This window comes from Copadichromis virginalis, linkage group LG23 (assembly GCF_057382275.1).
Source record: "Copadichromis virginalis isolate Kocher_CV1m ecotype Utaka linkage group LG23, C_Virginalis_male_GT1.1, whole genome shotgun sequence".
In the NCBI taxonomy this organism is placed as follows: Eukaryota; Metazoa; Chordata; class Actinopteri; order Cichliformes; family Cichlidae; genus Copadichromis; species Copadichromis virginalis.
Window position 1 is genome coordinate 50,215,450 of NC_140639.1, and position 21,321 is coordinate 50,236,770.

The following is a 21,321-nucleotide window of genomic DNA, read 5'->3' on the forward strand; positions in this document are numbered from 1 at the left end:
TTACAGACACAGCTGAGAGTTTGTAATCTGTCATCATTTTAAAAAGTTTCCATGGAACAGCAGAAATGAGGCTTTACTGTCAGAGGCCGACAGCACTGAACACAACAGCAGACTGGTGGCTAATAAACAGTGAATGATGCAGAAACAGATGTTTGAAGCTGTTCTTGGAGTACACTGAGAGAGAGAGAGCTGTGCAGGCAGGAACAGCCAAAGTCAGAGAGAATTCATGAGCATATTGATCAAACGTGAAGCAGAGTTTGGATCTTCTTTTGCTGCTGCTTCACTCAGTTTTGGTTGGAGACAGATGAAACCTGCAGCTTCAGGATCTGTGAGCTGTCCACTTTCAGCCCCGACGGCGTGTCCGTGTACGTGCCGTCGAGTGAACGATCCACGCTCTGTGTTTCCATCTTTGTGTGTTTAGCTGCTCTCATTTACTGTTTTATCTGTTTGCTGCTTGTTGAAATAGTTTGTGAGCTTTAACCTGAGATTCTGGCAAAATACATTTATATTAAACATCGATTCAGGATTGAATGAATCAACATCGTTTTATTCAAATTAAAACCATTTAAATGGGAACATGAATTTTTTACAGCCGCCTCTAATGCTGGGTAATGTCAGCTGGTCCATGTGCAGCTGGCTGTGAGGCTCAGGGAGCGTCTACAAAGTGCAACACTGAAAGAACATCATCCATAAATATTGAGTAATAACTGGACTCTCATACAGCGAGACTCTAATGCCTTTAAACATCAGCTTATCCTGCTGATCCAAGTCCAACACTGAGTTTGTAAAAACATGTTTGTCAATCATTTTGTTTGGTTTCTGAGGAAAAAGATTCAATAACTTGCTGCTAACACACAACATTTCATCATATTTCCTCATAACCCTCTTTTGTCTGACCATTTGATCCCATTTGAATTTGCAATAAAGGATCCACAGAGTTTGGTGACAATAATGACAGTAGATGTTTGTGTGAAAGTGCTGGAAGCAAATGAGTGTGTGATGTTCTTTCAGTGTTGCACTTTGTAGACGCTCCCTGAGCACTGGCCTCACAGCCAGCTGCACATAGAGACCAGTGTTGTTAGTCCAGGTCAGAAGATGACTTGTTGGAATGAAAATGAGCTTGTAGTTTGTCTGCTTTAATAATGTGACTGGAAAAAGGTGTTGGACTTCAAATATGTCCATTTCTGTCACACTTCACCTTTAAAAGTGAAGCCATGTGGTTCCTGGAAGGAAAAACACGACTTTTTCAAGTCTTTGTCCTGTTTTTATGAGAAATGTACGACTTTAATGTTCTTTTTTTTATACTCAATTTTTATTATAATTTACAACATTGCAACTTGTACTTGTCAATGTTCACAAGTAGGACAGTTACAGGAACCGCAATGCAGAAATGTAGATTAAAATAAGAACTGCAATTAGGAAGCACAAAACAAAACCCAAGCAAAACAAACAAACAGACAACAACATAACAAAAAGAAAACAAAACAAAAACTTTATGTAATATTAAATAACATGTGATAGGGCTGGGCGATATATCAAAAATTTATCGTTACCGAAATTTATGACTCTCATCGACGTCATTTTGCCCATGTCGGTAAATTCGGTATTTAAAAAAAAAAAAGGAAAGGCATGTGCAGGTTGGCGATGTTCATGTCCCTTTAAGACGCTGTGCTACGTTACAGACTTGACGGGGTGGAGTCACATGACTCTACTACCTGTAACAAGACGAGACACGAGTGAACAAATGGAGGACGATTTAAATGTTGAAGCAGCAGCGACGGAGGTAGGCTGGTGGAGGAGGAAGAGGAGACGCTTGTTAACAAAAAAAATGCATCATCAATCGTTTGGCAACATTTTGGATTCAACAAGGATGATATTGATCAAAAAATTGTTAAATGTAAACTCTGCAAAAAGACTGTTGCGTCAAGTCAAGGTAACACAACCAACCTCTTAATAAATAATATTTATTATTAAACTATTTTGTTTACAAGGGATATACATTTTTTAGAGAGCATGGTTACATATTGTATCCGACACTTTTTATTTTGTTCAGTTAATAAATCTTAACCACTAAAAGTACTTACTACTATTGTCTTCATTTATTTTCAGTGACATTTTACAGTCCTTTAAAGTGGTAATAATATAATTACAATGAATACGTCTAGGGGGAATAATATTATCAAAATAACTGGAGGAACTATGCTGCCTGCCACAGCCCCATCAAATGAAAAAAAAAAAAAACGTTTGTTTTTTGGCACTTGGGGTGGTTATCGTCCATTTATCGTTATCGAGGTTAACTGCTCAATTTATCATGATACTGATTTTAGGCCATATCGCCCAGCCCTAACATGTGACAAACTTAGCCGTAAATGGACAAAACGAAACAGACCTATGCTAAATTATTGAAACAGTAAAGCATGTATGGGTCGCCAACGCTCAGTAAACAATTCTCTCTGAATCTGCAGAGCAGATGTTATTTCCTCCATCTGGTAAATTTCTCTTGCTTTATCAATCCACATATTATATGAAGGTGGGTCAAGATTCAGCCATTTAATAGTGATACACTTTAGTGCTGCTGTAAGATTCTTAAGAGATACTTTTTATTGTTTCCCGCAAAACCCTTTGGTAAGACTCCTAAAATGACTAACTGTTGGTCTTTTGTTAATGGTTGTTGGAAAACTGTACTGAGAACTTTAAATATGTCATTCCAAAGTGAGCAGAGTTTTGGGCATGACCAGAATATATGTGAGTGGGTTCCTAAAGAAGTACCACAATTTCGCCAGCAGGTGTCAGGATTTGTAGGCTTCATTTTGGCCATTATCTCTGGGGTTCTAAAATATCTCATGACCACCTTCCATTTAAATTCTCTCCACAGCCCAGAATTAGTCACCAGATGGGCTTTACCGAACACCTCTTCCCAGGTGTCCTCTGAGATTTGAGTGCCAGTCTCAGCTTCCCACCTTGCCTTAATATCCAAAGTTGCATTTGTATTGAAACTCATAAATGGGTTATAAAAATGACTGATTAATTTTGGGGAGGAATTACTTTGAAATGTTTTTAGAAATATTTCCTCAATGGGTGAGGGCTCCAAAACTTGCCTCCATTCTTTATGTTTTGTCAAAAAGCTTCTTAGCTGCAGAAATCTAAAAAAGTCAGAAGAAGGAAGCCGAAACTGACCTCAACTGTTCAAATGAGCTCAGGTGCCCATTCCTCACAACATGACAAAGTTTATGAAGCCCGCTATGTGACCATGCTCTGAAGCCAGAGTCTTCCACAATAGGAGAAAAACCCTGCAGGGAGGAGAGGCTTGATAACATTGAAATTTCTTTTGGAAGACCAAATGATTGTTTGATTCTACGCCAAATCTTTAGTGTGACCCTCGTCCGTTCCCCCATATGCACATTTTTAATTGAAATGTTAGAACAAAGCAGGGATTCCAATGATCTTTCGCACATTGTCTTCTCAATGTTTAGCCACTGAGTTTCAGACAAATCCCGCACCCATACAGTCAGGGGTCTCATCTGAGCTGCCCAGAAATAATATTTCAGGTTTGGAACAGTCAATCCCCCCTGCAGGTTTGACAGTTTTAATGTTTGGAACTTGATCCTTGGGCGTTTGCTTTGCCATATAAATTTGGAAAAAAGTTTATCTAAATTATCAAATGTAGAGTTGGGAATGTTAATAGGCAGCATTTGAAAAAGGTCTAGAAGTCTTGGCAATACATTCATACGTATACTCTCGATCCGACCCAAGAAAGACAGAGGCAGGACTGTCCATCTCTCTAAATCTTTATTTTTGCAACTGTAACTTCATAATTTACTTTAAACAAGTCTGATAATGAGTGAGGAATTTGAATTCCTAAATACTTGATACCTTCGTTTGGCCATTTAAAGCCACATCGCTCCTTGAATGTTAGTGAAATGTTTCCTCCTATATCCATTGCCAATGTTTTGTCAATATGGCACTATATTGCAGGAAGGCAATATAGTGCCATAGTTGTCATGGTCCTGGGTCGTTGACCCAGCGTTTTGTGTTTTGTGACTATTTCCCTCTGTTCTAGTTATTCTGTGTCCTCCCCCCTTGTGTCCGGTTCGGGTTCTAGATTTCCTGTTTTACTTTGTAGGTCTGTGTCTCGTTATGCCCATTAAGTTCCAGCTGTGTCCCCTCCTGTGTGCCATTTCCTCATTACCTGGTGTGTGTATTTATAGTTGGTGTCTGCCTGTGCTCCTCGTCGGCTCGTCTGCGTTCATCCATGTATCACTGCGTTCCTCCGTGTAGCTCTGCATTCTATGGTGTTTCGTTCCTGTCTCTGCGTCTCTCTGCCCCGCACCCCTTTTGTATGGTCTCAGGTTTGTCTTTAGTTTCTCCCAGTTTAGGTTTGTAATTGCTCATGTTGAGTTGCCTGTTTTTGCCACCACCACCACCTTGTAAATAAACATCACTCTGTCATCAGTTCGCTGCATCTTGGGTCCTCCTTTTCCTCCACACCACACGGCTCCCTCCGCCAGCCGTGACAATAGTGCCTTCCTGCAATGAACCCCGTTTGATCTGGATTTATAACCTGTGTAATAATTTTACTAACTCTTTTGGCTAAAATCGTGGTGAGAATGTGTGAATCAGTATTAAGTAATGAGATTGGCCTGTATGATTGACAGTTTGTGGGGTCCTTGCCCTCTTTATGGATTACAACAACTGTAGCATCGTTCCAGGACGACGCGCACACACATACACTTACACTGATAAGCACGCACTCATCCCCCTCCCTTTCCAAATGCCTTCGATGCTTCTTTCCTGTGGGGGAAGACGGCGGGTCCGTGTGCCACGCTGGAATGGTAGCGCTGTGTAGGACGACTGCTGTGTTCCTTCGTATTACTCCTCACCCCCTACCCAACCCCGGTGGCTTGTCACGTGCTCCAATGTTGTAATGTGGACATTTATGTGCTCTCTGTGCAGAGGACTTTTTTTTTTTCCTGTTCTCATGCTGTCCTCCCATAGGTGCCCAGCGTGAGAAGAGGTCTCTTTTTTTCCTCATGTACTTTTCCCATTGTTGTGTACTTTTTCAGTTTTTTTTTTTTTTTTCTGTAACGCTGCCGATCTCCGACTGTATTCCCATGTGATGTCTTTGTTGTGTGTGTAAGTCGGGGGGGAGGGGTCCTATTCCTCTGCGGGGCAACCTGCATATGGCCAATAAAGCATTCATTCAATTCATAGTCCCAGTCTCCAGAGCGCAGTGGTAAGCTTTCAGTAATAAGGGTGCGACTTTGTCCTTAAGTTTTTTAAGTGCTAAGCCTCTTAAGTGTTAAGGTTTGAAATCACCTGTAAAATTTCTTGTTCATCTAACTCCTTTGCTACAGACTCTGGCAGTGTTTTTAAATTGATCTTTTCTAAGAAATCAGACAGTGTATTGTTATCTTTACATGTATCTGAATTTTTATATAATGGCTTGAAAAATTGGCAAAACAACTGGTTTAGTAATCAGGGTTTGATCTGACTTCAACTTTTGGACCATATTACAAGTTTGCTGTTTCCTGAGTCTTATTGCCAGCAATCTACTAGCCCTACTACCCTGTTCATAGTACTTTTGTTTAATGAATCTTAAATTGCCCTCAATTTTCTCGTTTATTAAACTATTAAGATCACTACGTAACATTTTAAGATCGGAAAGCAAATTGGCTGTCTGTGCTTTTTTGTGTTGTTGATCTAGGTGTTTTATTTTGGCCTCCAATTCACACCGCCTAGCCTCTTTTCTTTTTTTCCCGGCACTTGCAAATGATATTATGCGACCTCTAATGTATGCCTTGGTGCAATCCCAGAGAGTTAAAGGCGATATCTCTGGAGTTGTGTTCAACTGCAAGTAAGTATTTAGTTCAGTATGTATGAACTCAAAAAACTGCCAATCATTTAGGAGTGAGGCATTTAGTCGCCAGACTTTAATGTTCTTGATGCTCCTGTACCATCTCTGTGTCATCCTCCTCGCTCCCTCTTTGCACTCACAGTCTTTGTGCATCATTAACACTCACATGAGGAAAACCAAAGTTTTACTGGGCAGAAGATGATCATCAGTGACTCTGTCTTTAAAACACTCTTGTTAGAAATGTTCGACTTTAATGTGAAACATTCAGAGTTTTTTCTCTTGTTGTGTTTGTTTGAAGCTGCTTCCTGTTGGCTTCAGCTGTTTGGAGTTTCCATTTTCTAAACTTCTACATTCTGAACCTTCTTCAGCTCTGAACAGATGATGAAACACTGAATGATTTCAAGCACTTTGTCTAATAAACTTACATCTTTCATTCTCTATACAGATTGGAGCGCTGTGATTTGTCAGAGATCAGCTGTGATTATCTGGAAGCAGTGCTGAAGCTCAACCCTTCGTATCCCAGAGAGGTGGACTTGAGCTCCAACAAGCTGCAGGATTCAGGAGTGAAGCAGCTGTGTGTTCTTCTGGAGAATCCACAACATCAAATTGAAACTCTGAGGTCAGTCTCCACGTTTTAGTTGTGCTGACACTGTCGATCTGTGGAACTAAAACCTTTATACAGGAAGTCTGGTTCAGCTTTTTGTAGACCTTCTAATCTCTGATGCTCTGAGTCTTACTCAGTAGATGATGCAGAGTTGTGAAGCCGATGTGGGTGAGGACACTCGCCCAGCTCTAACTACTTTGACGTCCAGGCGGCTTCCCTGCTTGTCCTGATACAAACAAACCTGAGTAACCTTGCAGGTCAGATCTCATCAGTCACACCTGTTATGGCAGCTCTCCTCTAGATTGTAGTTCTTGTTAACCTGGGATGGTTTTAGAAGCCTGGACCACAGACTGCAAGGGAAGATATTACTGGGAAAGGCCAAAGCAACCTATTAGACCCATTAAACACTAACATAGATGAATACTCAGATTTAAACCTTTATTGTTTCACAAAGGGTTAAAAAGGGAACGTCCACAGTTTAGACTGCAGCAGATTTTATTAAAGCAGTTTGACAGGAGCAAAGCAAAAACACAAAGAATAAGTGTTTCACATATTAATACATATAACATAATAATAAAAGAAAAGCAAAATAATGATACAAAAGAATGAAAAAGTTGTCCAGAGCAGCAGGATGTCTGAGGTCTGCAGAAACACAAAAACACAGCAGCTAAAAATAGTTGTTGAAAGAAAACGAGGTGGGAGCTGCTGATTCCTGAGCTTTGATACTGGATTAGCTTCAGTAGTTATTCCCATCACTGCTGTAGGAGCTACATTTAGTCACAGCTGATTGTCTCCTTTGACCAATCAGAAGACTACTGTTGTAAAAACAAGCAGACAAAGAACCAATGAGAGTGAAGAACAGGATAAAGAGCTCGTGTGATGGAGGCAAAGCAATAATCAGCAGACTGTAGCAGTTTCTATCTGGATGAAAGTAGAAGGAGCTCAGCGGAGCTCAGTCCCATATCTTTGTTCAGAAACAACATCAGTGATTTCCTGCTGCTCGAGATGATTCCAGCAGCTCTCATTACAGCAGCTGACGAGAGAAACAGCTGATGGCTCACAGCTCGTGCACTGTTGGATCTCCAGATGTTCACGTGGCTGAAGTCTGTGAAGAAACTGTGGTCCACGTAGTTCACACGGCCTCAGATTGGACCGAGCTCCCTGGATCACTGCAGCATCCTCAGCTGGTACATGGACGTCTCTGCTCCTCAGTCTTGGAGCCCCTGCAGGTCCGTCCACACCACCAGGGTCTTCTCACTCACCTTTCCTTTGTCCTCGTCCTTCATCGGCCGTGCTGTGTCTTTGTTCCTGCGGTGTTGTTCCCACGATGCAGCGCTGATGTTCCCTCCTTGAATGCACAACAAGTACGGTGCTGGTCTTTCTCGGGTGGAGCAGAGACAGATTGAAGTCTTTCAGGCTTTAGTGCCGACTTCCCTGACAGAGGCTGGACTCCATGGTCTGCACAGGAGGCTTCTACACTGTGTGGAGGTGACTCCTGGACTTGAAGACAGGCTGCAGGTACATGTGTGATGAAGAGGAGCTACAGCAGTGTGATGGAGCTGCAGGTGTGAAGGAAGTCCTGCTGTCCTGTCCCACCCTCATCTTTGCTTCCTCTGTCTTCTCTGGACTTGTCCTCCTGTTTCAGAAACAGCACTGCTTCATGCCGAGGGTGGACGGGAGCGTTGGCTCTGATTCTTTTACCGTCCACCACAAGGAGACACCGATGCTGACCTCCTGATTCATCTGCATGTGTTCTGCTTCACACTGCTCACCTCCACCAAAGACTTCACAAACATCTTCTTTCTTTGAGTCCAGTTTGTCCCACAAACACTTCCAAATCTCCTCCTCTGAGATTCTGCAGCTTCTTGCAGTGTGACTCAGCTGACTTCTGACAGACCACAGACTGGCACAGCATCCACATGTGTCTCCTTTCAAACAGGCTCTTGATGTTTCCTCCCACATCATTCTGGCCTCTCAGTCTCCTTTGTTCTCCAGCTCTGTAGCTCCAGCTGGTGAAGCTTCAGTTTTCCATGTTGGTAACAGTAAACTACAGCCTCTGCTGTCAGCTGGGTAACTAAACAGAGCTGCAGCACGTCTCTGCGGTGGTGCTACATCCAGCCTGCAGACGGCCGTCTACATGTTGTAGTGGTTTACAGTCACCAGGGGGCGCTGTCCCAGCCATGCAGGCAGTGGGCTGCTCTGCTTGTGCTGTTGTTGGTGAAGCTGAAGTGAAAGCGAGAGTTAAAACCCTGAACAGTGTCCACTGAGCTTCTCATGCTATTCTCATGCTCAAAGAAGTTTAACAGGAAGGACGACTCGTCCATCAGGCGTCCAGCTGTCCGTGACCGTGTCCACAGCAGAGTGTGACCGAGGCTTCATGCTAACACGCACACATGAAGCTAATACCACCACGAGCAGCTGCTCAGTGGATTTGGAGGACAAATGTCTGCAGCTTCTCACAGGCAGTATGCAGAATGTGGATCTCCACAAAGACTGTGGAGAGCTCGTCCCACACTCTAAATCCAAACTTGTCTGCACAAAACTTCTCACATGTTCCCGTCACAAGTGTCTTCTAAGTGAAGCTACCAGGTTCAGGTCCAGCTTGTTTATCTGGAGCTGCAGGAGATGATCCATCCTCACAAAGCAACACAGCAGATATGCAAACACACAACACAACCAAAGGATTCTCTCTGCATGTCTGTGGCTGATGCTGCTGGAACGAAGCTGTTTGAAACCTTGTTGTTCTGCACTTTGGGACCAGAAGAGGAAACTGAAGCTCTGTGCAGAGGGTCCAATGGAAGCAGCCAAGCGCTGTAAGTGTCTGCTGTACAGGGATGCTGGTTCAGCTGTGGCTCAGTTTCACAGTGTGACTCAATAAAAGCAGCAGGAAATCAAAGCTTGATGCTTTCATCAGTGTGGAAATAAGAAAGTTTCCTGTGACAGACGATGGAGCTCTTTCACTCTCAGCTTCACAGTTTCAGCTTCAAACTTCTTCCAACATGTTTCTAACACGGCCACATTCCACCTTAATGGAGCTGATATCTTGTGCATCAGCACATTTTCTAAAGGCAGCGATCACATCTTTAGTTTTGGATGTTTAACTGCAGATTGTTTATGTGTTTATAGCACATTAATTACAGCAGCAACGTTGACCACAGTGCTGTACAAGAATCCAAAATAACTATTAAAATAACTCCTAATATTAATATCACACATCAAATATCAAATAACTCTCATGCTGTATTAAAAGCCAGTGAATACAAATGTGTTTTAAGAGCAGATTTACAGAGACTGACAGCAGGAGCTGGGGCTGTTCGATAGAACGATGTATATATGATGACCATATGAAAACGTCTATCGTTTCATATCACGCTCTTTGTTTCCTGCTTATGTGTTTGTGTTTTCCAGATAAAGCTTTCAAAATAAATCTGAAGATCCTGTTGAGAGTTTTCAAAATAAACACAATACAGTACTGCGGTCGCTCGTTTATCGAGTTACGTTCTAAAAATAAGTCTCAGAATGAAGTAGCAGCTTTATGTTTTACAAGTATTATAGAAGTTTTAAGGCAGTTAAACCCTCACTGCACACTTTCTACACTTTTCTCAGACAGGCATGAACATTTTCACACTTTTCTCTCTTGTTTAAACAAAGTTCAAACCTTCATAGAAAAATAAGTTCATTATTAAAGAGTGAAAGCAAAGTGTTTCTGAAATGTGTCAAATCAGCCTTTGCTGGCATTAAATGAGCTTCTGTGTGAGGAGCACTCGTCCATGGCCTGGGCTCCTCGCTGTCAGGTAAAGTTTCATAAAGCGTTTGAGTTTTTCTGCAGATAATGTTGGTGTCCAGCACGATGTTCTTTTTCCTGCGGTCACTGAGCCACAAAGCCAAAGCTGACTCCATCCTTACGATGTTCTTGTTGTGGACAGTTACAACCTTTTTGCCTCCTTGTTGAAACTATGATGGTCAGCATCTTCCTCTGCCTTTGGCTGCTACCACAGGTGCAAAACGTCTCGTCATCATTGTTGTTTGTTGGGACAAAACGTACAAACATACAGTGCAGCACTGCAGAGTCACACTGCTGTAAATTTGAACACATTCTGTACTGTACAGGAGACACGGCACGAGATTGGCTGACAATGGTCTACAGCCAATCAGGACGCAGAACACAATGCGCTGTAAAAAACAAAAACATGCAAAATTGCACAAAAAAGATCAGCGAAACAGCGAGGCCGCCAAAGGTGAACTGTATTACAGCGAGGGACCAGCGTATATGTGGTTGTTGGGACGATAAATGTCTTTGAGCTTGTGTCAGAAGACGAGCTGCAGCTTTCTGGACCAGCTGCAGTCTTGCCAGGCAGGTCCCACTAACTCCAACATATAAGGAGTTACAATAATCCAGCTGGGACGTCATGAAAACGTGGATCGCCCGTTCAAGGTTTTTAAAAGATAGAAATGATCTCACCTTAGATAAAAGCCTCAGTTTGAAGAAAGACCGCTGTACAACTGAGCTCAGCTGTTTTTCAAATTGCCGTCAAATATAAGCCCCAAATGTAATAATGCGATTTAATAAAAGAGCTGAACCAGTCTAATAGAGCGCCCTTGATGCCACCATGCTCCAATGGTGAGGTCAAGATGCTGTGGTCAAGGCAGCGGTCAGATCCAAAAGCACAGCTGAGTCTCCTGATCAGTGGCTGATAAAAGATCATTAAGAACTTTCCAAAGTGCAGTTTCAGTGCTGTGAAGAGCTTTAAAACCAGACTGAAACCTTTACAACAGATTGCAGCTGAACAAATATAATCTTTTACAAAATCTTCGACAGGAAGGGAAGCTTTGAAATAGGCCTGAAGTTTGAGCGGACAGAGGATCCAGATCAGGTTTTTAGTACAGGCTGTACAACAGCATGTTTAAAACAGGCTGTACAACACCTGAACTAAGACTGCTGTTAAAAATCGCTAAGATGTCGAAACCAACAACCTTTAAAATCTTTTTAAACACGTGTTGGAACAACTTCATTTGGACAAGATGATGTCTTTATAGCATCACATCGTTCCTCCACCTGATCAAACCACACAGGCTCAAACTGATCAAAAACAGCTGAGCAGGTGAATATTTTAGCCCCGGTGCGATCTCGGGCGAGAGTATCGATGATGGCCAAAGGGCAGCGTCCAGCTCTACGGCCGCTGAAGAGCAGACTCAACAGACGCGCGTGATGTGGATCCTACTGCTCTAAAACTGGAGCTTCTTCAATCCATTAAAGAGGACATTAGTACGCTGTTAAAAGAAGAACTCAGAAATGCATTGAAAGAAGATTTTGACAATATAAGGGCTGACGTGCAAGGACTGAGAAATGAGATCGCTAACAGCATGGCGGCGACGTGCGGCGAAGTTGATGGAGTAAAGGTTAGAGTGAAAGAAGCTGAGGATGGGCTGTCAATGTGGAGCGATGAGGTGACCACCCTGCAGTCTACAGTAGAGAGTATGAAGGAGGAGCTGTCTGACCTGAAGGATAAATGTGATGAAGGCAGGAAGCGGAGAGCTAACATCCACATCATAGGGATCCCAGAGGGCCTGGACTCGAGCTCCTCCACGGCCGTATCCGTGCTACTACGTGAAGTGCTGGGTATGGATAAAGACGTTATTGTCGACCGCTCACACAGGAGCCCTATCCTGAGAAAGCCAGCTGGTAACCCGCACACCGTCATAGCCGAGCGTCACTACTACCAGGATTGTGTGGCTACGCCGTGCCAGGGCCCAAGCCCCGCTTGAGTTTAACGGACAACCTATTGCAATATTACGACTGGGCGATATGACCCAAAGTTCATATCTCGATATTCTTTAGCTGGATGGCGATATACGATATATATCTCGATATTTTTGAAGCCAGAAAGTACGAACAAAAAGAGAGTTCTTAGTCAAAGCTGTGTCCCAAATCTCACACAGGCACATTTATTAACATACAGCGTAGATGTACATGAAACAATTACTCAGGAATAAATGATCAGCATTTATTAAATAATAATGCTCCATAAATAAAAGAAAACAATGTTGTTTTTGTGCATAACAAAAAGCTCACAATCGTGCAGTCAAAATGTAAACAGACGCTGAGCATAATAACAAGCAGCTGCTCTGTTCCCAGGTTCTACTGCGTGACTGACAGCCTGGAGTTTGAAACCCTCTTTGTAACCGTGTCTCTTACAGGTGCCATTTATGGTCCTTATACACACTCAATACAGTAATATTACGTTGAAGCAGAGTACGTATCACTCCGCGAGGCTCCTCGTAGCTGTAATGCTCCAACAATCCATCAAGCGGTGCGGCCTCGTAGCTGAGCAAAGTCGTACCAAAACATCTTTTGAAAGGTTTCTGAGCGCCGTGTAGCACATAAAATCGGTTCGAGGTCAGTAAGCACAACCAGAATTCATCCATAAGGCGCACTGTCGATTTATGAGAAAATTACAGGATTTTAAGTGCAGAAAATATAGTTTATGGTTTTCCTTTGATCTTAGCAAATATCTACGCCTCTAATTGGGACGATCACAGATTTTTCACTAATGTCTTTGCGCGGCTCCCCAATATGTCATCACACAATATCATCTTTGAGGGAGACCTAAACTGCTCATTATCTGCTATGGACCACAGTTCACACAAAAGTACACTTAGTCCAAAGTCAGCATGCGTCATTCAGAGCTTTCTTGATAATTATGGGCTGGCTGATGTATGGAGATTTCATAATCCTGCTTCACGTCAATACTCTTTTTTTTCTAATGTCCATAAAACATATATTTGTATAGAAAAACGTCTCCCTTTAGTTACAGAATGTGATTATAAGACTCTGGTGATTTCTCCTCTTGTTTTTTCAATGTGTATTCCTGATGCCTGCTCCAACTATCAGCCATGGAGATTCAACTCAGTGTTGTTAGCAGATGAAGAGTTTGTCAGTTACAAAAGGTCTCAAAGACATTTTTTTTCTATCAATCAGACCCCAGAGATGTCATCATCAGTCATTTGGGAATCTCTAAAAGCATCTGAGAGGCCAAATAATTTCATTTTGTGCCAAACAAAGTGCAACACTGAAAGAACATCATCCATAAATATTGAGTAAGAACTGGACTCTCATACAGCGAGACTCAAATGCCTTTAAACATCAGCTTATCCTGCTGATCCAAGTCCAACACTGAGTTTGTAAAAACATGTTTGTCAATCATTTTGTTTGGTTTCTGAGGAAAAAGATTCAATAAGTTGCTGCTAATACACAACATTTCATCATATTTCCTCATAACCCTCTTTTGTCTGACCATTTGATCCCATTTGAATTTGCAATAAAGGATCCACAGAGTTTGGTGACAATAATGACAGTAGATGTTTGTGTGAAAGTGCTGGAAGCAAATGAGTGTGTGATGTTCTTTCAGTGTTGCACTTTGTAGACGCTCCCTGAGCACTGGTCTCACAGCCAGCTGCACATAGAGACCAGTGTTGTTAGTCCAGGTCAGAAGATGACTTGTTGGAATGAAAATGAGCTTGTAGTTTGTCTGCTTTAATAATGTGACTGGAAAAAGGTGTTGGACTTCAAATATGTCCATTTCTTTCACACTTCACCTTTAAAAGTGAAGCCATGTGGTTCCTGGAAGGAAAAACACGACTTTTTCAAGTCTTTGTCCTGTTTTTATGAGAAATGTACGACTTTAATGTGAAACATTCAGAGTTTTTTCTCTTGTTGTGTTTGTTTGAAGCTGCTTCCTGTTGGCTTCAGCTGTTTGGAGTTTCCATTTTCTAAACTTCTACATTCTGAACCTTCTTCAGCTCTGAACAGATGATGAAACACTGAATGATTTCAAGCACTTTGTCTAATAAACTTACATCTTTCATTCTTTATACAGATTGAGGAACTGTGGTTTGTCAGAGATCAGCTGTGATTATCTGGCAGCAGCACTGAAGTCCAACCCCTCCCATCTGAGACAGCTGGACCTGAGTAATGACTCCTCTTCTTCAACTAAGAACAACGTGCAGGATTCAGGAGTGAAGCATCTGTGTGGTTTCCTGGAGAGTCCAGGATGTAAACTTGAAACTCTGAGGTCAGTCAGCATGTTTTAGTTGTGCTGAGATGAATATGATGTGAAAGTTGTGCTGACACTAAACTGCAGACATCAGGCTGATATTATACTGATCCACACTGAGGATCTTCATGGTAAAGTCTGTTTTCTTCTTCTCTGGTTTAGTCCATTGACTGCAGCAGAACAATGTTCACATTTCAAACAGTGATACTCAACGTATGGCCCGCGGCCCACACGCGGCCTGCCCACCTTTCCTGATTCAGAGAGAGGGGACCCTGATTAACTGTGTAGCTTCTTCCTCACAGTTCTAAGTATCAGACACAACAATGAATAATCCACAGCTGACTGTCTTTAGCAGGTCAAAGGTCACGGCACACAGCAGACAGTCAGAAATATTCTAACTCTGATCATTTATCAGTTGTGACACTGTGAGACTTGATCAGAGGTGTGATCATCACAGCAGAGGCCTTTGTGTCAAAGTCACTGAGGATCAAACAGAAACACATGAAGCAGATTTTCCTCTTCTGGCTTTTTATAGCAGATAACCTTCAAAATATTCTGCAGTCGATCAAAAACTGAAGCAAACCATGAAGCAACATGTGAACATGAGCTGATGCTGCTGAAGTGAAGCAAAGTTACAGAGGTTTGATTACAGACACAGCTGAGAGTTTGTAATCTGTCATCATTTTAAAAAGTTTCCATGGAACAGCAGAAATGAGGCTTTACTGTCAGAGGCCGACAGCACTGAACACAACAGCAGACTGGTGGCTAATAAACAGTGAATGATGCAGAAACAGATGTTTGAAGCTGTTCTTGGAGTACACTGAGAGAGAGAGAGCTGTGCAGGCAGGAACAGCCAAAGTCAGAGAGAATTCATGAGCATATTGATCAAACGTGAAGCAGAGTTTGGATCTTCTTTTGCTGCTGCTTCACTCAGTTTTGGTTGGAGACAGATGAAACCTGCAGCTTCAGGATCTGTGAGCTGTCCACTTTCAGCCCCGACGGCGTGTCCGTGTACGTGCCGTCGAGTGAACGATCCACGCTCTGTGTTTCCATCTTTGTGTGTTTAGCTGCTCTCATTTACTGTTTTAGCTGTTTGCTGCTTGTTGAAATAGTTTGTGAGCTTTAACCTGAGATTCTGGCAAAATACATTTATATTAAACATCGATTCAGGATTGAATGAATCAACATCGTTTTATTCAAATTAAAACCATTTAAATGGGAACATGAATTTTTTACAGCCGCCTCTAATGCTGGGTAATGTCAGCTGGTCCATGTGCAGCTGGCTGTGAGGCTCAGGGAGCGTCTACAAAGTGCAACACTGAAAGAACATCATCAGAATCAGAATCAGAATGGGGTTTATTGCCAAATGTTGAGCAGGTTTACAACATTAGGAAATTGCTGCGGTGCTTCAGTGCAAACATAGTGTCATAAATTGCACTTAAATAGACATGGAAAAAAATAAAAGTAGGGATAAGAATTAAAAGTGCTACGTGGGAAGATATGTGCATGAGATATACATGAGAATAAGAATTAAGAGTGCTACGTTGAAAGATATATACATGAGTGCAGGTGGTGATCAGTGCCAAACATGGAATGATGCAGTGAACACAGCGTAGGGTCATGTGTTAGTGATGGGAACAGTCATATGGTTATTGTTCATGTGTCTGACAGCAGAGGGGAAGAAACTGTTCTTATGGCGAGAGGTTCTGGTGCGAATGGACCGGAGCCTCCTGCCTGAGGGGAGCAGGTCAAACAGACTGTGTCCAGGGTGAGAAGGGTCAGCTGAGATCCGAGCTGCACGCCCCAGTGTCCTGGAGGTGTACAGGTCCTGCAGAGATGGGAGTCTGCAGCCAATCACCTTCTCAGCAGAGCGCACAACACGCTGCAGTCTCTGTTTGCTGCAGTCTCTGTTTCATTCATCCATAAATATTGAGTAAGAACTGGACTCTCATACAGCGAGACTCGAATGCCTTTAAACATCAGCTTATCCTGCTGATCCAAGTCCAACACTGAGTTTGTAAAAACATGTTTGTCAATCATTTTGTTTGGTTTCTGAGGAAAATGATTCAATAAGTTGCTGCTAATACACAACATTTCATCATATTTCCTCATAACCCTCTTTTGTCTGACCATTTGATCCCATTTGAATTTGCAATAAAGGATCCACAGAGTTTGGTGACAATAATGACAGTAGATGTTTGTGTGAAAGTGCTGGAAGCAAATGAGTGTGTGATGTTCTTTCAGTGTTGCACTTTGTAGACGCTCCCTGAGCACTGGTCTCACAGCCAGCTGCACATAGAGACCAGTGTTGTTAGTCCAGGTCAGAAGATGACTTGTTGGAATGAAAATGAGCTTGTAGTTTGTCTGCTTTAATAATGTGACTGGAAAAAGGTGTTGGACTTCAAATATGTCCATTTCTGTCACACTTCACCTTTAAAAGTGAAGCCATGTGGTTCCTGGAAGGAAAAACACGACTTTTTCAAGTCTTTGTCCTGTTTTTATGAGAAATGTACGACTTTAATGTGAAACATTCAGAGTTTTTTCTCTTGTTGTGTTTGTTTGAAGCTGCTTCCTGTTGGCTTCAGCTGTTTGGAGTTTCCATTTTCTAAACTTCTACATTCTGAACCTTCTTCAGCTCTGAACAGATGATGAAACACTGAATGATTTCAAGCACTTTGTCTAATAAACTTACATCTTTCATTCTTTATACAGATTGGTGGGCTGTGGTTTGTCAGAGATCAGCTGTGATTATCTGGCAGCAGCACTGAAGTCCAACCCCTCCCATCTGAGACAGCTGGACCTGAGCTTCACCTACAAAAAGCTGCAGGATTCAGGAGTGAAGCATCTGTGTGGTTTCCTGGAGAGTCCAGGATGTAAACTTGAAACTCTGAGGTCAGTCAGCATGTTTTAGTTGTGCTGAGATGAATATGATGTGAAAGTTGTGCTGACACTAAACTGCAGACATCAGGCTGATATTATACTGATCCACACTGAGGATCTTCATGGTAAAGTCTGTTTTCTTCTTCTCTGGTTTAGTCCATTGACTGCAGCAGAACAATGTTCACATTTCAAACCTTCAAAGAAGAAGAAAAATCCTCCACTGGAAAATTCACTGTGAAACTCTCAAACTCTTCATTGCACCTTAAAGTCTGTGTGACACTGAAATCCAAAGCAAAATGTGCGTTTGCTTTACAGACAGCAGTCCAACACAAACATACACACATCATCCAAAACACAGTCCAACATCCAAATCTCCTCCACTGCCAGCATGAATGATGGGAAAGAGAAGGAGGAACACTCTGACATTCAGGCTTAGAATGAGTTTCATCAAGCAGACTGTGAAGATCAAAGCTGCATTAGAAAGCTTACATGAATGAATGAGTGGACAGAAGTGGACAGAGATCATCTGAAGCACTTCAAAGGCTTTAAATCAGCACATTTCTCTTTATTCTTTATCAACTCTGTTAGTTTCTCTCAGTTTTCTGTGGAATGAAGCTAACAGCAGGCTAATAAGATGCTGACCAATAGGTTTCTATTAAAGGTTGTAATTTGTATATGAAAAAGTGCTTTGGCTCAGCAGGGATCAGCTTACAGGTAGAATACAGCTGCTGGATGGGATTAGCATGTCATAGCTATCTACCAAACTGCTAACTGGGGGATTTCAGGCCATCTATGGATCATTTTTGCTAACTGTTTATTCAGCTTAGGCTCACAGGGCTGCAGCCTGTGCCCTAGCTGTCATAGGGCAAGAGGCGTGGTCCACCTGCACAGGTGAGCAGTCCATCACAGGGCCAACAGAGAGAGACAGAGAAGCACTCCCTCACATCCACACCTACAGCCAATGTAGAAGCACCAATGAACCTAAGCAGCATTTCATTGGACTGTGGGAGAACATCCAACCTCCACAGAAAGGCCCAGCTGACCAACAAGCTTCAACCTACAACCTTCTTGCTCTAAGGCACTAGTGCTAACCACTTTTGCCCATTTCAGCCCAAATCCTGCATCTTCCTGTTTCTGACTCCAGGCCAGCTCCACTAACACTTTCTCATCAGACACTGCCACCTAGTGGAGGAAGTCTTAGTTCCATTTGAAGCTTCAGATTACAGTTAGTTCCTTTACAAAGAGGTGGAGGTGGTGGGGCCACAGCACCATCATCACTGAGTGCCATAGGACACTTAACCTTTGTTTCCATATGCTGGGAACTTCCTGTTGTTCCAAGGAGGACTGGAAAATGTGTGAAAATCTCCCAGTCAGTTCCTCACAGCACACTTCAATCATTTCCCTCCCACAGCATCAGGACCAGGGCTTTTTCTCTCTTTGGTCCCACTAAGAGATTTCCACACAAACACCTCATCAGTGGGACTCTCAGAGCTACCAGCCCTTTGCTACAATCACAAAGCTCTTCATTGAAATCAATGATATCAAAGCTGGAATCAAATGAGTCCAAGTCTTCTGCTGATTCAGCATCACATTCATCTTTGCTCCTTGTTCTGCATCCCCACCATGGACTTCATTCCTTTCCAAGCCAGCCTTGAGTGTCCTTTATTCAGCTCATCCTCTGCTTTACTTTTACACCTGATTTTAGCTGCTTTATCTCTCTTTCAACAGGTTTCTGTGCCTCAATCTTTTTCTTCTCTCCCTCATAACAAGACAGCTTCTTCTGCCTGAGAACATGTTGGAGTGATTTACTAATCCAGGGCTGCTTATTGGGGAAAATACTTCCTGTTTCCAAAGTAATCCCCATTTTTCCCAGAAAGAAATGTCAGTAGAAATCGATGATCTAAGTGAGAACATGAGCCTTTAAAAAGTCCCAGTGGGTGCAGTCAAAGCAGTCCCTCAGTCCCAGTATAGAGTCTTTGGTCCAGACTGGAACAGCTGTGTGCCCAGTTTGAGCTCTCTTCAGTGCTGTGACCTGACAGACCCAGAGGGGCCATCACATCACATTTAGAAGCTCCCCTGATGGAGCCACAACACATGTCCAATACTTAGTCTGTCTTGTTGGACCAACTGGAAGAAATGATTCAAGGACTTAGTCACAGAACAGAGATTCAAATCTCCAAAATCCAACTGGCTGCATCAGGACATATAGTCTGAAACTCTGCACAGTTTCCTGTTTGAAGCTGCTTCCTGTTGGCTTCAGCTGTTTGGAGTTTCCATTTTCTAAACTTCTACATTCTGAACCTTCTTCAGCTCTGAACAGATGATGAAACACTGAATGATTTCAAGCACTTTGTCTAATAAACTTACATCTTTCATTCTTTATACAGATTGAGTTTCTGTGGTTTGTCAAAGATCAGCTGTGATTATCTGGCAGCAGCACTGAAGTCCAACCCCTCCCATCTGAGACAGCTGGACCTGAGCATCAACAACCTGAAGGATCCAGATGTGAAGCAGCTGTCTGATCTTCAGCAGAGTCCAGACTACAGACTGGAGTCTCTGGTGTAAGTAGAGTGATGGAGTGAGTGGGTGGTGCTGTCAGCAGTATTGTACTAAACACAGTCAGTATGAAACAAAGATCCAGTGTTTCCTGTAAAGCTGCAGCTTCTCAGTGAAGCTGTGAGAGGAGAACGGTGACAGGCTTCAGGATTGGACACAAACACTTCCTGTTTCTCACCTTTATGGTCACCATAGTAACGGCTGACACGCTCTGATCAAACACTGTCAACAGCCAATCAGCTCTCTGAACAAAGCAGCACGCAGACCAATGACTGCATTGATTTCCAAGTTTAAAGCAGTGAAGAACACAGTCTGTAGGTGAGGAAGAATTTAGTGAGAGCAGATGTTTGGATGGAATTCCTCCAGTTAACAGCTGGAACCGTCCATCTGGATTGTTGGGCTTGTTGTTGGGGTTCCTACAGAGCTCAGAGTGGACACACCAAGGTTCTTCTAATGAATGAAAGTCCAAACTCAAACTAGGAGGGAAAAACATTTTCAGCAACTTCAATAAAAATCCAAAGATTAGAAAAAGTGAAGCAACAATGAGTCCTAGTATAGTCCCAGCACTGACGTCCCTGCTGCTCTTTATACTGGATGTGCTGCATCACTGACTGACAGCTGATGAAGAGTCTCTGGAAACACTCGTTTATCTCCTCTGCTCTTCCTCCTTCTCTCTGCAGGTGGAGGCGATGATGGTAAACAGGACGGTGTGTGTGCTGAGAGAGGAGCAGCTGTGTCCTGATGATCCAGAGAGGTTGAAGCAGCAGCAGCTTGTGTGTAGAGACGCTCTGACTGGGCCATGTTACTGGGAGGTGGAGAGGAGAGCTTCATCCAGCAGTGACTGACAGAGGAATGAAGTGCAGATGACTGTCAGTGCTGCAGAGTGAACTGCTCTGAGAACAGCTCCACTGTCAGACACAATGTAGAGTCCAGCATCAGCCCTGTGTGTCCCTCTGGATCTGACAGAGGATCATCAGTGTATCTGGACTGCTCTGCTGCTGCTCTGTCCTTCTACAGTCTCTGCACAGTCTCTGTCTCACTCTGGAAAGATTTTACAACTTGTTGTAATTACAGAACGTTAATATAATATTCCAACATGTGATTTTCTCTTTATTTCTGAATCTTTACCAAATAAAGAAAAACCAAACTAACAAACAGAAGCTGTCGTGTCCTTTTTCACCACATCTGTGAATCTTTTCTGTGTTTTTCCTCTTTTCCTCCTTCCTGCAGCTCCATCTTCATCATTCTGTGTCCAGTATATGTGAACACGTCCAAAGCATCTGAGCCTCATGTTACCCGTTTGTGTGAGTTACGCCTGTCGTTGTGTTGTGGTGTATAAATAAGGGGCAGGAGACAGCGCTGGATCTCTGAGT

General features: G+C 42.7%; 1 protein-coding gene across 1 annotated transcript in view; it reads left to right on the forward strand.

Annotated features, from left to right (window-relative positions):
* LOC146682066 (NACHT, LRR and PYD domains-containing protein 12-like) overlaps window positions 1–21,038 on the forward strand; it is a 39,264-nt gene extending 18,226 nt beyond the window's left edge. The window contains exons 9-13 of the mRNA XM_085448816.1: window positions 6,300–6,473; window positions 14,336–14,530; window positions 17,225–17,404; window positions 19,780–19,953; window positions 20,629–21,038. Coding sequence (XP_085304942.1) covers window positions 6,300–6,473; window positions 14,336–14,530; window positions 17,225–17,404; window positions 19,780–19,953; window positions 20,629–20,641 — 736 coding nt within the window. The 3' untranslated portion in view covers window positions 20,642–21,038. The remainder of the gene's footprint in view (window positions 1–6,299; window positions 6,474–14,335; window positions 14,531–17,224; window positions 17,405–19,779; window positions 19,954–20,628) is intronic.
* Window positions 21,039–21,321: the final 283 nt, after the last annotated feature.